This window comes from Neopelma chrysocephalum, unplaced genomic scaffold (genome assembly GCF_003984885.1).
Source record: "Neopelma chrysocephalum unplaced genomic scaffold, ASM398488v2 Primary Assembly neopelma1_24, whole genome shotgun sequence".
Lineage (NCBI taxonomy): Eukaryota > Metazoa > Chordata > Aves > Passeriformes > Pipridae > Neopelma > Neopelma chrysocephalum.
The window spans coordinates 3,404,065-3,421,270 of NW_020897693.1; the positions used below are offsets into that span (position 1 = coordinate 3,404,065).

The 17,206-nt window shown below is 34.8% G+C and overlaps 1 protein-coding gene across 5 annotated transcripts in view; it reads left to right on the forward strand.

The window, feature by feature from the left end:
• SBF2 (SET binding factor 2) overlaps positions 1-17,206 on the forward strand; it is a 256,955-nt gene that overhangs the window by 228,395 nt on the left and 11,354 nt on the right. For all 5 annotated transcript variants that reach the window (XM_027700345.1, XM_027700310.1, XM_027700327.1 and 2 more), the window contains 6 exons: positions 2,147-2,323; positions 5,282-5,383; positions 6,564-6,749; positions 13,128-13,254; positions 14,306-14,433; positions 16,356-16,589. In XM_027700345.1, coding sequence (XP_027556146.1) covers positions 2,147-2,323; positions 5,282-5,383; positions 6,564-6,749; positions 13,128-13,254; positions 14,306-14,433; positions 16,356-16,589 — 954 coding nt within the window. The remainder of the gene's footprint in view (positions 1-2,146; positions 2,324-5,281; positions 5,384-6,563; positions 6,750-13,127; positions 13,255-14,305; positions 14,434-16,355; positions 16,590-17,206) is intronic.

The following is a 17,206-nucleotide window of genomic DNA, read 5'->3' on the forward strand; positions in this document are numbered from 1 at the left end:
TGGATAGATTTTAATATTTTATAGGCAGTTATTTAAGAAACAAGTGTCCTCTACATGAATTTTTGGTAGTTTTACTTGTTTTCCGAAAACGATTGCAGATTTTTTTTTTAAGCCTCTGCATTCAAAGATTGAAAAATCAATTGTTTTCTACTTTCTCAATAGAAATGTGAACATACATAAAATGATACGTATTTTTTTAAATACATAACCTTCAAAAACAGTTACTGGTAGTAGGAAAATACATCAGTATTCAATTCTTTGTGAAATTATGTTCTGTTGGGAGGTGGAGGAATCATGCTGTGCCAGAATAATGCATCAATTACACAGAATTGAATTGCCATAATCCAATAATAACAACTATTCACATTTCTATTTATTTGATTTCTTAATGAATGATTGATGAGGAGTTCAATCATGAATCTAAAGTTGTACTTCAGTCTGCTGCTTTGAAGTGACCCTTTAGGCCACTTGTGCAAACAACAGAAGCTGTTTAATGTATCAGTGGTCACAAACAGTTGAGGATAATATGTTAGTGCTTGGTATAGATTAAAACATTTTTAATCTATTACCATACAGGTGTGTATTATTATGCAAAATATTGAAAGAGCTGACTGTTGGATGTACAAGCAACAAGCATTGGACAAAATCAGCATGAATTATTCTGAAGTACAGTAGGATGTATATAATTTGGAAACTTCAAGGATCATTATATTATGCTGGATGATTTCCTTGCTGATTTAGAGCTCATGGGGTTTTCACTTTTTTGTTTGTTTGTTTTGTTTAACAACACAGTTTTGCAGAAGATTAGTCACCTTTGGGCATCTCTAAAAAAGAGTGTATTGTGTTAGCAAATGTAAGAATAAAATTACATAATGATTAAGTGTTTTAAACCTTCTATTAATGATTTGTATCTATTCTGTAAATTCATCCGAGTTTTGTTTTAGTGTAAAGAAATCTTGTTGATTTTTGATTGTGAAGTACTTTCCTAGTTTTTGTTAGCATCCTGCTAACTTGGAAATTTTTAGCTTTGTAAAGGGCATGCATTACTGATATAGACTCCTATAAAAACCTGCTTTATTCTGCTAAATATCATGTCACATAAATTGATGATACAAACAGAAGTGTACAACATTTTAAGGAAATGGTGGTACTTTTCTCATTGCTTTTGTCATACATTATTACAACTTACATTCTAAGAAAGCAAGTTTGCTAGTTGAGTTATTAAATTTGGGGTTGAACCATGACAAAATACAAACAGAATTAAACCTGGGCTTTCACTTTACCGCATTTTCACTTGGCATTCTATGAAGGAGCTTAATGAAGATTATTTGCAGGCCAAGTTTAATTCAATGAAAGAGCAATTTCTGAAGAAAACTCAAAAAGTTTGGCATTAACATCTTCAGTGATGCTTCATACATGAGAATTGTTTTTCCTATTAATGTTCTCCATATTATCCTTTTCATCATAGTCCATTGTTTTGGGGTTTTTTTCCAGTTAACTAACTTGTTTTCTTAATTTGGTGCTTCTCTGTTACTCCTGGTTCTCTAAATGTAGTAAGTTAAATAAAACAAGAGGAATTCTGCTAGGAAAACCATCTGGTATTCTCTGACTGCTGTTCTGTGCTGAGCTAGGTACTTCAGACAAACAGCTGTCTCAGTGTACAGTGACTGCTTAGATGAGTCAGCTAGTTTGCAGTTGCGATGGTTCTTTTTGTGTTTGAGAGGTTTTCTGCTTTATTGAACTCCCAGAATCTGTCCTGCACTGTTGGTATGTCATCCATAGTTATTTTAATTTTTATTTATTTATTGCTAATTTGCTTTAAAAATGCTAAAGGAAGCACATTATGTTGTGTATAAAGAACTCAACAGATTTGTCACTCAACTCTAGTTTTTCACTAGTATTACAACTAAATTTATTATTAAAATATGACTGCTGTGCAGATAATTCTGCTGTTATGAGTAGTAGAAGAATACTTTGTTATGGTACATTTTCCAAGTGGTGTAAGGATTTTTATTATCCTGGGCAGGTGAATTAGGAATTAAATTATTTAGCAATAAAGCAGACAACACTTTGGGATTTAAGGAGTCTGTCAGTGAAAAATATGCTTCCCTTTTAAATTACATCTGCTGTTGTCCTTTTCATACAGGGGTTCAAACTTGATTTTGCTTTGAATTGTGAATTTGTTCCTGTTGAATTCAGTGACATCCGACAGACAAAGGCAAGCTTTAAAAAGCTGATGAGAGCTTGTGTTCCCAGCACAATTCCTACTGATTCTGAGGCAACATTCCTTAAAGCACTTGGGGAGTCAGAGTGGTTCCCACAGGTAATTTATATGACAGATACTTCTGATAATCTATATGCAGTACTGCTCACACAAAATAAATTTCAGGCTCTTCTGACAGAGAACTATTGTGTTCTAACCAGCTGTTCTTCTTTGCTCATTTCAATTACTTCACATACTATCAATTCTGTCATTACCTAAGCATTATTATTTTAATACAATCATAACATTTACTAATCTGGGAGGCATTTTTTATAGCATAATTTATGTTTTGTAACATGGAACTCATACACAAGTAGAGATCACTGGTTTTTCTGTCTATATAAATTTATGGTCTTGGTTTTAACTGGTTTTTCTTATTTTATGTATTTTAAAAATCAGGAAAAAAATGTAGAGCAATAAATAAGTTTTTTTATTTTAAAACCAATATTCTACTCTTCTTATGTGTTCCCACCCTGAATTTTGATATGCACAAGTTAACAAATAAAGCAAACATCTATTGCCTGTTGTGGGAAATGGGGAAGTGCTTGTTGAGAAGAGAGGATTTGTATGTGTGTTAATCTGATCTCTTTGAATCTGTATCTTTATTTCCCTATCCCATATTCCCTTACATAAATATTAACCAAACAAAGGCAAGACTGGAACACACCTTGCAAGATTCAGATGAAGAAGGATATGGGAAAGCCAGCTCTTTGTAAATCTAAAACCATTTTAATTATAGTGAATGTTTTTTAACAGTTGCTTGTTGTGTTTGGAATCTGCTGCTGTATATATTCTTCTCAAATGCAATTAATCATACAAAACAGAATTTTTTATGCTGATTTCCCAGAGAGGAAATACATGTGAGTAACACAGTCATTTCAGTAATTCCACATTTGAAAATACACTCCTGATTGAAATGTGCTGCAGTGCGACAAGTGGCTTAACTTCTTCCCTGAGGCTTGGCCACTCCATAGAGAGCAAGGAACTGGTCATGGCTGTGTCTGGCCAACATGTTTTTCAGAAAGGGGAAAAGTGGGAAGAGCGTGAGGAGGTGACTCCCTTATGTGAACATTTTCAGATGCAGTGGAGTTGAGCGAGTTGATAAGTGTAGATAAACGAATTGAATGTCACTTTGAGGAAATAAACATGTCCCTATAGCAGCACAGAGATTAAGGGGAGATAACACTGGAGTTACTCCCTTTTGGCATATTTCAGAGGATCACTCTTTGCATTGAGTGTGTCACTCTTTGCTCAGGATTAGATCATAATGTCACACAATAGCTGTGTGACATTTAAACCACATCTCTGTGCTTTAAATCATGTCATATGTGACTTATGTGATAAAGTTAATTTATGATCTGGCACATTTTCTACTATTCCCGTGAAAGAACACAGATCTGCCATTTAGGAAATGTGTTTTTATTGTATTATGCTTCCTCTTCTGGGCAATAGAAGTTTAATGTTATTGATTTTAACACTGTAAGGACTAACTCTCTCTTTATAAGAATGTGAATACATAAGAAGAAATTTGAAGTGCTGCCCTATATTCTGAATGCAAATTATAAAAATGTGTGGTTTGCATTTTTAAGACTGAATCTGTATAACCAGATTGCATATAAGTTTCTTCATTAAGAATGGGAAAAAAAACAACCTTTCTTCTATTCTACTGCCTGAGAAAGTATAGAACAATAAACTAGCTGCTTGTGGTTGTAAAAGTGGTGCTTTTTTCAATGGTTTTCTATAACAAATTGAAGGAAACTTTGTTTAGGGTTTTTTTTCCTAATTAATGGCTGTTTGAATGCTCAGAGGAGACAAGGTTTTTCCATCATAATTTCCATGGTAATATTCATCAGATTGGTGGTTTTTTAAGAGGAAAAAATCAGATTGCCCGAAACAACGATGAATTTTCTAGTGTTTCGCTATTTGTTTGGTTGACCTTTTTTCCTCTTATTTTCTTCAGTTTAATTTTCTTCCCACTTTCCTGTGTCTTCTGTCCTTTCTGAACTTACTTTTTTCCTTGCATAAATGATCTTAGATGTTTCTTGCCATCTTTTATTTGTCTTCCTATACTGTTTTCTTCCTTCTTTCTGGCTTTCATCTTTCCTGCTGCTTCTATTGGTTGGTTATGTTCAGTGCTCTACGAACAGCAATACTGTAAAAAGCTGAATTGCTTATATATTCTGTTATCTCATGTTGTTTACCAAGAGTGCTGTCATAGTACAACAAAAACAGTGGAAACATCATATAGTTTTTCCTTTTAGTAATAACAATGTGAAGTCTCACTGTAAGATAAAGTTGCTCAGATTCGCCTGAATTTTTTTAACCTGCTTATACCTATCACATTTGAAATGGCATCATTCAAGTCAATACCTCTTTCAGAGAAATTAACTAACCCACCTGCTCAAGGAATTTTAGCATCACTGCATAATGAGTATCAAGTTCAAATAATTAATGTATCCTCTTTCCATATGTTTTAGCCTGTCTGCCCAACTATCTGAACTGTTTCTGGGTCTGTTTTTGCATTTGTGGTTTGATTATAAGTAATGTTATTATTCTTCAATTCATTAATTTCCAACTTCCATGAGAACTAAGCATTAAAAGTATTATCTTGTAAATATCTTACATAGGTTCTCCATCAAAGTACTTAGTGACTTTATGGAACCTTAACATTTCACAGGAAATTATTTTAGTGTTAAGCCCAGGATGGAATTTCTGTACAGTAAATCTGTCAGGCATTCTCCTTTTTATGACAGCTATTTTATTACAGTACTCATTGGCTTTAATAGTTTAAGTTCCTATCTTCAAAAATTCCCCTAGTTTTATTGTAGTTCAGATGGAAATTCTTAGACGGCTACACATTATTGTTGTCTAATCGGTTGCATCAATGTGTTTCTCTGTGCTATGTGTTAATCTCAGAACACCTTTTTAAATATTAAGTGCTAAAATATTCTAGTTATTGATATTACCTAGAAATTTATCTTATGCTTGAGTACATTACTCATTCATAATCCTTTATAGCTTCACAGGATAATGCAACTGGGTGTGATCATCTCTGAACTCCTGGAAAATGGTTCTTCTGTTATGGTTTGTTTGGAAGATGGCTGGGATATAACTGCACAAGTAAGATGCTATTAAAACCTTGAAATAGCTAAATATTAAGAAAAAACACCAGGCATTACTGTTTTACACAAGTGACAGATAATTTGCTATAATATTGATAAATTTGTGTTGTGGCAGCAGAGACGAAACTAGAATGCATGAATCCTTGTATTCATTTGCAATTTACACCATGAAATAGTCCCTTAAAATTAATTTGTTCCAAAGGTCATGATGTACTTAACAATTCTAAGGCTTAGATATAAAATCGACATTCCTGCACCTGACCAGAAAGCTAAAAGTTGCCACAACTGTTGATTTATCTTTTTAAACATACTACACTCTAAACACAAAAGAAATTCATTCTCTTCCATTCACTCCATAAATGGAGTTAGGAGACCACACACAGGGAGAAAACTAAATTTGTGCCAAAGTGACTGTAGCTCCTGCTGCAAGGACAGATCACCACAAACTGTAAATTAAGTGAATGAAGACCCGGTGCCTCATCTTATAGAGGCATTGTGTCCATGTAGTTGTTTCATAACTCAAAAGATAAACACAGATATCAATAAGTCTGTAAATAAAAACTTCATGTGCAGCCAGCATCCTAATACCAGGTAAACAAACCCACAAAAGAATGTTAACATAATTATTGGAATCATTGTCAAACAGTGAAAAATAGAGAACAGGACATGCATAGCTGGAAGTGGAAGCAGTCTGTGCTGTATTTTCAAGTCTCCTGAGATGCTGCTTGTAAAAACAGACTGAAGTTGGCTGGTAATCACCACAGCATGGCAATGCTGCAGGAAATCTAAAGTCAAGCTCAGGACCAATTCTTTAATGCTTTCTTTGCTGAGGTAGCAGATACTGCCTTAAAAATGTTTATGATAAAAGTGGTTTTATTTCAAATGTCACTAAATGTAGTAATCATTGTGATGACTTCCCCAGTCTGTAGTTGCTTAGGTTTGACTTTTACTGATATCGTAAAGCCTCAGTTTAATTGAAGCTTTTTCATGTGAGATATTATTTGACTTGTTTTATAAAAATACTTAATTTGTGTGATAAAATACTTGTCATTGAGTTTATATGAAAGCTTTTGTTTTCTTGAACAATAAACAGATTACTGAATGTTTATATTCATTTACTAAAGGGTTCTCCTAGCTTCTGTCACTCTTAACACAATATATCCTGTCTTGTGATCCAGGTGGTATCTCTGGTGCAGTTACTCAGTGATCCCTTCTATAGGACACTTGAAGGCTTCCGAATGCTGGTGGAAAAAGAATGGCTCTCTTTTGGTCATAAATTCAGTCAGCGTAGTAATCTGACTCTCAATTGTCAGGGTAGTGGATTTGCTCCTGTTTTCTTACAGTTCTTAGACTGTGTGCATCAGGTAAGTCAACCTCTATCTATCTAACTTTATTTACAGGAAGGATTCATAAAGAAATGTGTATTTGCCAGTATTTTAGACGTTGTGGATAAGGGTTTGAGAAGGCTAGTAATGTCCTTCTCTAGTTTTTATTGAAGTGAATGGATTGCACCTCAAGAAGAGGAGTGGCTGTCTAGAGGAGACTGACCCATCCACACAAAGCAGACTAAGAAGGATGATTGGCAGAATGGATCTATTAAGGTCATTTATGTGGAGATTTCAAATAGAAGTTTTTTAGGCAAAGACTGGCTTTTGGCAGTCTTAGCTTAAAAACATCTTTGTTCAGAAGAAGGAATTGACTGATTTTTACAGTGACATTTTTTAATGTCTTGTGCTGATGATGAGCCTCGAAGAGGCCTTGTACTTCATTAATTCTGGAAACAATGATAGCCATAAACCAGGGGTCCTGAGATGTTCTGATTTTTTTATGTAGTACATGTTTGGAAGAAGAGGGACACCAGCAATTGTGTTGTGTAGGAAGAGGTTAGGTTAAGAATATTATACTCATTTCAGGTTGATTCTGAAGTCTATCCTTTACTTCATTTGAAACCAGTCAGTGTAAATTCTTTGCAGAGTTTCTGTGTATATAAATACATGATAGGCACTTGCACAGTTCCTTTGTACGTGTCCTTCTTGTCCCAATTCTCTCATTTTTCTCGCTGGAAAAGCTGAAAGTCTCCTTGACATTATTAACCTGTATTAAAATTTATGGATGACTGTGTCTCACAGAAGGTAACTGTTGAAGCACCAGCCTTCTTACTGGGAAGACACATTCATAGTGAATACTTGCATGAAGTAGACCCTGAAAGAGAAGTCAGTAAGTAGACTTACTCTGCTACCTGAAGCAAACTCCACAGATTAAATAACTTGCTAAACCAATGAAAAACAATCTTCAGATATGAGTCAGATTGATAATGAATGAGCTTATAAGAAGATAAGTAAAGACTTACAGAAGAACATGTTACTGAAAAGAAAAACTTTATTTGCATCCCAATGTTAAACACCAACAGTCATCATTATTGCTGTCTTGGAAGTTAATGAATCATATCCTTGGAATTTGGATTGATTCCTACAGCATTGCCCTTAAGGAAACCTTAGAAGTGTTTGTCACATCTCCTGTTCCATCATATTCTTTCCCAATGGTACTCTTTCCCAATGGTTGTGGTCCTCAGGTTTGTTTTATTTGAAATAGGGAGATTTCTCTAAAAAGAATCAGTACTGCATCTTTCATTCCTAATCTGCCCAATTGTCACACTAACTATTTCTTAAAATAGGCATAGGGTTGTTGCTCCTTTTCTGAAGTAGAAAAAAATATTCTTGATTGCAATGGCAATTCAATACTGAAACCCATCTTCAATACTGAAACCCATCTGCCTGGTGGTTGGTTCAATTCTGCGTGTAAATCATACATTTTGGTCATGGTGCTGTATTCTCTCTGCTGTCAGGAGTCTTCTCTAAGCTTAAATTAGCTGATTGGATAGCTCTGTCTATTAGTAAAATGGAGTGAACCAACATTTGATTTTAAGCAGTAGTATAATTTCGAAGTGAATCCCTCCAACATCTCCCCTTACCATTTGTTGATGCCTACATCCTCTTTCTGACCCTGGAAACACTTTGCTCCAGTTCTACTGTAATAAATCTTAGAAAGTTGACATAAAGAGAAGCAAGGAAATTATCCACGCATACCTCTATGGTGTTTTTTTCTTGAGTCCAGAGATCACACAAACTTTGAAACAAATGGGTTATCCAGAACAAAGTTAAAATTTAAATTCAACGATTTTGGTTTATTGTCGTGAAACAGAATTTACCATGTTTTCTTCATGGCAGAACTCTTGGTGTTTCTTTTAAGTTATGTTTAACGCAGTCTGCAGCTCTAGGAATGTGTAAGAGTGGGTTATAATCATCCCACCTTTAGAGGTTAGGATGAAATGTAAAGTGGGATGAATCCCTGATGTTAACAACTGTCAGGTATGATTTTACCTCAGGCTGCAAGGTGCCTAAAATATTGCTACTTGAAATGTGAATGTGTCAGGGAAACGGAAGAGCTTTGCCTTTGTAGTTCATCTCAGACAGCGGCTTTGATGCGTGTCACGGATATCTGACTCTTCTCTATCCTTCCGAGGCATTATGAAGTGTACAGGTTATTAACAGATACATTTTACGAAAGGTCTGTATTTTCTGGTCTGTGAGTTTGGGCTGTGTCCACGTGCCCTGCCTGCAGCAGTGTCAGCAGGAGGATTACCTCTTGCAGGCCATCTGCAGCTGTTCATTACTGCTCCTCCACTGGAGTCAGCACCCTTCCAGTCTGTAGCTGTTCACGTGACCCTGCCTGCCTTTTCCAGCCAAAATGATAGAAGAGATTTGGTAGAAAAGACCATTAGAAGCAGTTCAGCAGCTCAATCTGAAGGAGGCAGTAACTTCATGTGAGGAAAGATAGGGCTGTGTAGGGGTTATAATCTTTTTACCCAGTGTTGTCTTTATCCAAGACATGGCATGGGAACACAGCTTTATTGCATAATCAGTGTAATATAGATAATTTAGACTAGTTTACTATCAGAAAAAAATCTGTAAGATAAATGACTTAGAATCCCATTGAGAATGCAACTCTGAGTAAGTTTTCTAGAACCAAATTTATGAAGATTAGTCTTCTAACTCATGATGGCATACTATTGACTTATCAAATTGTAACAGTATGGTTGTAAATTCTAGGGAAATTATTTTGGAGTCAAATTAATGGAAATTTCCTAGGAATTTACTGTAAAAAATAAATTTACTAAACATTTGTACTTGAAAATTTTTGTTAAGCTTCATTGGTTTCTATACAACTTGTTAGACAACTACAGAATCCAGCTAGATTGCAATTTGACCTTGAAGTGTAATATATTATGATCAGTTTTTTAAAATTGCCTATTAACTGGAAATAGACGTTTGGTCCTTTCAAAATATTTTTAACCATTAGTGTCCGTATAGGAGGTACAGTCAGAAAGTTACCACAGAGCCATTGCATGCATTAAGTGTCATGGGTTAAACTAAAGATACAGAGAAAACAAATGAAGCAGTGATTCCTAAATTAGAACTGCATCATCTTATAAAAAGTCATTGTTTATGCCAATATCTCCAGGTGTCAGCTGAATTATTAATGCAAAATCAGTCTTTCACAATAGCAGCATCTGGCACATACTTTCTCTGCTTCTAAGGAGACGGAGTTTATGCAAGTGATGTCAGTGAGGGAGCTTCTCTTATTTTTCTTCTGTATCTATTTGGTAATTTATTAAATATAATTAAAACAGGATGATTTTCTAGAGCTGACTTCTTTTAAGCTCAATAAGGAGCTCTGTTACAGCACCCTGTGTAAGAGGAGGTGAGTGTGCTACTCCCATGGTAGATATATTCAGATTTTCCAGTGTTTGCAGGAGTAGCCTAGTAGTAATTACTAGCACAGGACGTTTGGAGTACTATATTTCTCATTCATGCTAAGTAAATATTGATATATAATGGAATTTATTAAAAACAGAATGTTTTAGAAAACTAAGGCTGATAGAAGTATTGGAAAACTAAAGAAGGCTGATAAATGTGCAAGATTATTAAATACATTTGGAAAATACTTCTGTGGGAACAGTAATTTTGAAAAGAATTCTAAAACATTGAGTTTCTTTAATCATAATATTAGAAACACCTATAGGTCTAATCAGGTTTTAAATGTTCATATGTTATGGCGATTAAGCATTTTAAAAAATAATGCAGTTACCTTGTCCCTGTAGACTTATCTTTCTAGGTGGTAAGTGTTGAAATTATAAAGTATAAAACATTGCTTGTAATTTACATGTAAAATTTGAGCATAACCCTTAAAATCAATAAATTAACTGAAATACCACCAAAGGATTATCAGAGAAAAATCAGCTCTTATTAACCTCAACCTAAGTGGCTATTTTGCCTACAGTAATAAAAATATCTCTTTTGTAGTTATTTTTAATTGCTTAAATTAACACAATTATTTTCTCCTATGTTAAATTTCTAATTTATCATTTCTGATGCTGGAGCTTTATTTTATCAGCAGCTTTTATCCCTGATAGCTTAGTTTAACTGCTAAATAAATCAGCAGTAATAGTATTCACTTCACCTAACTGTGGAATCTTTCCCAATCTCCAATTGTTCTGAAATCAGCCACAACCATTAAAACACAGACAATATCAATGACTACATTATTAACCTTTATCAAAGAAATGTCATATAGTTGTTTTCTCTTAAAAAGTAAATTTTATTATAGTAACTTCTAATTGCTTCTAGTTCCAGAAATCTCATAAATGCGATCACCCACAACACTTAGATCCATGACAGGATTTTACAAGCAGCTTATTCTTGTAATTCTTGTATGTATTAAAATAATTATTGGACCATAAGTAGAAATTAAGTAGAAATTAGACCCTGTATAAATCATGTAAACTAGCAGAATATCACCTTTCCTTCTTACAGTATATTAAAGAAAACTTCCCCTAACACAAGGAGAAAATGTGTACTGAAGTACTTGTATGTGTGTGTCCAGATGCACACACATGCAGAGCTTTTTTGGATTTCTGCTCAATGGTAATTTTTGAACAGAATTAGTGTACTTGAATTATATTTTAATTTAATATGTGGCAGAAAAAAATGGGGTTTTTTATAAAGAGAACTACAATGTTGCTTAGTCTATGAGGTTGGAGCCTTGAATTTATTATAGAAAAAATTCTACTTAACTTTGTTCTTACAAATCAGTGCAGGAATGTAGTAATTTGTATGAGGAGAGAAATGGGGATAAAATCAGTGTGGTTATATTGCACTGAGACGTCTTAAAGTATTTTAGCATTTTAAATGCCTAGCCCCAAGCTAATGGTGAGATATGAGAGCAACAAATTCTCTGACTGAAATGCTGTGGATGTGTTTTTAGCCCCTTTCAAGGGATTTTCCCGTCACTGTTTGGTAGACAACCTTTCCTTGCTAAACACTTTTTTTCCCTTTATTTAGCTGGTTGGGGTTTTTTCAGTTGGTATATGACAAAATCTAAACATAAGGAGCTTCAAGTAGTCTTGTACAAGTCCCATAAGTACTGAAAAAAGCCCCATTTCTCCACTGAGTAACTGATAAGTAGAGACTAGATTGAAAACATGGATTGGGAAAATGAGTGGTGAAAATGAAAAAGATAAGGCAGGGTAAGATTTTAGAACTAAAGGTATTTTACAGGGTTGATGTGAAGCTAAATAAAGCACAGTGGGACATATTTGAACTGTGAAATTCAATCAGCAATTTCTTTTTCAATTGCAAGCTGTACATATTTCCACTGTACTTAGGAATTTTCAGTTAATTACCGTGATTAATTCTGAAAATAACAATCATGAGTCATAAATTTATTTGAAGAGTAATTTTAAAATTTTAAATCAACATGAAATTTCTCTGAGCAATATCTCATCAATATTTTTAGAATCGTTCATTTTATGTGGATATCAAGTATGAGTATCAATAACTAGTGCTCAAAACTTTTGCCATGAATGTTAAACTTCATGTGTAAAATCTTACACCAGGGTCTTTAGGATGATGTTAAAGAGGAAGCAATTGTGAAGAATCAGCTATCCCACAGTGCTGTACTCTGATGATCTTGTATAGTTTTCTTAAGTATTTGCTCCTGACTCCTGTTGGAGACATTCACTGAATTAGATAGATACCCAGCCTAATAAGGATAACCATTTAAGGTGTTACATACATTTCACTGTTTTAAAAGAATAATGGCAAGGCACCTGATCAGTGTGAGAGGTTTTTCATATTGTAATATTTTGGGTCAAATTTTGAAATGGAAGAAATATGTGTAGACTAGAAAGTACTTGAGAAATTAGCTGCTTCAGGGGTGGTAGATGGAATATCATTTGCAGCATTGTCTCTGTACATGTTTGCTATGTGGGGTTCTGAGCAATAGCAAGAAATCCACTGCAAAACCTTCCAATTAAAGCTTGATTTCCAGCCACATCCAAGGAGTAGCATCTTTGCCTGTGAAGTTACATGGTGTCTCAAGAGTCATCACAGAAGATTTATATCCAGTTTGATTCCTTTGAAGAATCCTGGGGTTTGTACAGAGTATAATACTGCTTATTATAAAGTACACTCTGTTCTGAAATGTTTCTGCAGCATAGACAATACATGAATTTATTTAACTTTAAAATATTTTTAGACAAAATGCTTATGGATCCATTCTTTTTCAGCATTCACAGTGGAATTATTTTGCTGTCATTTCACTTTATTATTTCTTACATATCTATTTGTATTATACCTCAATATACATTTTTTCCTTTTTTTTCTTTTTTTAATTTTTTTTAGATTCATAACCAATACCCGACAGAGTTTGAGTTCAATCAATATTATCTGAAGTTTCTGGCTTTTCATCACATATCAAATCGATTTAAAACATTTCTTCTGGATTCAGACTATGAAAGACTAGAACATGGTATGTGTGATGTTTGTTTATTGCATATTGCTTTTGTAGTTTTTGGTATTTTTCTCCTCTGTTTGGTTTACAAAAGTTTACCTGGTTTAAGGTGGTCCAGTAATTTCATGGTGATGATGTAATGAATTGCATTTCAGGTATAAAAAATCAAAATGGAGGTGAAGAACATGTAGAATTTTCTGCATCAGTGATTCCTGAGCCGTGCCATTGATGGGACTAAGAGAAAGTGAAAGAAATTAGTGCCTTGCCTCAGTGGTTTTTAGCAATTTATCCACATAGTTCTGTTTCCCCTACTAAATACCTTCTTTTAACAGAAACAGAGTCCTTGGGAATCCTTCAGAGTGTGCATGAAGTTTCAAGAAAGAAAAGCCTTTCAACCTATTATCTCTCACTTCTTTCTCTTGCATCCTCTTCAGTGTTTCTCTTTTTGTATTTTCTTTTTTACTCCATCTGTCACGTGCAACCTTACTGGTTCCAAGGCCTTACCTACCATAGTAATAAGCCTACACAACCACAGTCGAGGCTGTTCTTGGAACTCGTTCACTAAACACCTGCTCTGAATTCCTTTGCTTTGTGGGCTGGTTCTCATGGTCAGCTGGTCAATTGTAACACTTTTCTTAGAACCTGTTGTACCTGGGGACAGACTAGATTTGAGCGACCTTTTTATTTCGACAAAAAAGTTAATTTCTGTTACTTACCTTCATTTTAACAAAAGCAAGGAGTTGGAGTCAATGACCTCCTGTGGTTCCTTCCAGTGTGGATTGTGGAGTTGGTGCTCTGCTGAGTCAGCAGAGCTGCAGGCAGAGAGGGACATTCAGAAACATGCTCAAGTATCTCAGTAAATTTTGTAACAGGCTTATAGATATAACCATACTGAATAGTTGCAGTTGCAAATCACAGCAGTTATTTCATCAAATACGACTTCTTGTTGCAGTGGCCTTTAATATAGATTTGACTGTACCTTTACTCTCTGAAATTCCTCTAGGCTGTGCTTTAGCATTTGTTTTGTGATATCATAAAGTTATCTTTTAGCTGCTCTTATTTTCCCTAGGGACACTGTTTGAAGATAAAGGAGATAAACATGCCAAAAAAGGAATTTGTATTTGGGAATGTATTGAAAAGATGCACAAAAGGAGCCCTATTTTCTTCAATTACCTCTATGCCCCTGCTGAGATGGAGGTATGATTTTTTCTAAGTACAAGTGTTTTATTATTCTGAGTGATTCCTTGAGTATATTTTGATGTCTTAATTGTTCTGACCTGAATTAAACATTTGGTGGACAAAATTGACCCTACTTGACTGACTCAGCAATGTCTCATAGGTTGATAATCTCAGTCATCTTAGTCATGGAAATATCATTTAAAGGGCCAAACTCTGGAACGTGCATTTATGCATCCTGGTGATCTAAATAAGGATCATTGTTTGATTTCATTAATTATATGAATTATTTAAAAATTGTCTTAAAGTTTACACATATTGTTAAAAAAAAATTGCATAGTGCAAACCACAGTTAAGGGAAACTGAGCTTAGAGTCATAACAACTTTTCATAACAATCTGATTGAATCACATGATCTATATTGCTGTCTCATGTGACAATGTATGCCCACTAGATTGGACTGTCTTGAGTAATTAGGTAAAATTCACAGTACACTCACCATTGTAGAATTCTGCAATAGCCAGGTAAGAAGTCAAGATATCTCAAGAGCTGCGAGAAAAAGGTGCTGTTCTTAATGTAGTTCTGGAGACAAGACTGATTTAAGGTGTCCCTACCATCCACTGTCCCACAGATATTCATTCCTGTGCTGTTCTCTCCTGCTTTGGCAGTGAGATTCACCCTAATAAATCATTTGTCTGTGTGTCTGTCCACTAGAAAACATAATGACAAGACATCTCCACTGCCTCTGAGGCCATGGCACCACTGATGTTTTTGTTGGTGTTCGTTGGTTTTCCTTTTTCCTCCAGTTGTTCACCACATTTTATCTTAACATACTTTGCACTCAAATCTGCTATATAGACCAAACTTATTTAAAAAGAAGAAAAAATAAGATTATTTTCCTTAAGGTGTCTTGAATCTGCATCAGATCATTATTGCAGTCAACAGTGCAGCCACTTTCAGCCCACACACAACATTTATACTCACCTAATGATGTGGTGGTGCAAGAGGGAACAGGGAGAAAACAGGAGGATGTCAATCAGTAGATAGAAAGTGGATAGAAAGTGCTTCAGTTCTCTCTGTTTTAGAGAAACATCCATTTTTTCTGTAGGACCATCACTGATGAATTTGAAGCTTGCTGGGTGCTTGTTCACTGTGTGCTCTATCCATTTTGCTGTAAGCAGTCAGGAGTAGCTTTCAATACTTTAGTAGTGTTTTCTTTCTCTTTTTTATGAAGAAAACATTTTTCCTCATATGAAATGGTGTCATAGTTGCATAATTAGTCATAATAACAGAATCAGTCATTACGAATGAGCATCAGTCTTCAGACTTCAAAATTGCCCATTCACCTGAGTCAGTCATTCCTTTCAAGTAAGGTGCATGCAAACTGAAATTCTTACCCTTTTTTTGACAGAAAAGAAACCCCCACATTTTTAATACAACAATCTGTTTTAAACTGCTCTGAAAGACCCTAAGTCTCTGGCTGCCTACTTTATATTACTGTGTTTTTTCCAAGTGGCACGTCCACCTCCATTACACAGCCTGTCTCCTTTCTCTGATGGTAGAGAGTCTTGGATTTTCTGCTGAGAAAAACTGAAGGGTGATTGCTGTTGGGTGCCTTTTGTGTCTTTAACAGGAGGCATGTGGACTGTGAGGATGGTAACTACATGTGCTGAATTAGAGTTCTTGGAAGGCACCTGGTTTAATAAAGGGTAAAATTGAGTGGTATATTCCCAAAGCTTGGGTATATTCCCAAACCTATTAATTTTAGGGTTTGATGTGACTGAGCCAATTAGCCAATTAGCAGATTAGTGAACTGCAGCACTACTCACCCAGTGCAATATGCTGTCCAATTTAGAATAATCTGAAAAATGCATGTATGATATTCTAAGTCTGAAATTCAAAAGCTTCCTTTCTGTCATTATAATAACACTTTGTTTCAAATAGGCGCTGAAACCAAATGTAAATATGTCCAGCCTCAAAAAGTGGGATTATTATGTAGAAGAGATTTTGGCTACGGGTCCTTCTTATGATTGGACCATGGTACCTGCAAAGTGCAGTGTTTCAGAGGAAACGGACCAAACAGATGGTTCACTCTCTCAGACTAAGAGGAAAATAGTATGGCCATGTTATGATGATGTTAAAAAAATACAACCTGATGCCATCACCAGCCTTTTAAATGTAAGTACACGTGTTACACAGAACAGTAAGTTCTCTTATGCTCGTGAATTTTGCTTTTTATTTAAGTTGTTACCTTATAGATATACTGTATTAAAAGGATCATGATAGATGCCAAAACTGGTGTGTAGTAAAACTGACTGGTTGAGCTTGAGAAATTATGGTTTTTCTGGGAATTAATGAGACTTCCTGCAAAGTTTATGTTGTTCTGAATGAACACTTTTCTAGGAGTATGCTTCAGTTGTAGTTACTAACTAGTCATGGATTCATTTATTCCCTGTCTGTTTTAAAAAATAAAATTTTAGATTGTCTTTTGTAAGAAACTGTTTTCTTTTGGGCAAATGTTGCATCTTGCTTTCTTGACCTCTCTAGGTGTGTGGTAAAATAACAGAGCCGCGGGTTTCCAGACAGATCAGAATAGAATCTGACACTTGTTGATTTTTAAACAAGTGGGAGGCAGATACACAAATATAAACTGAACAACTTGGCCCACATTTCTCAGAAAACCTTTCCATGATTGTTCTTATTTTATTCATGTTTACTAGAACCAAACTGGTAAATTTAGATTCTTCAAAATATTTTGGTACTTGAAATAGATGCTCGATTTTGGATTTTTCTTG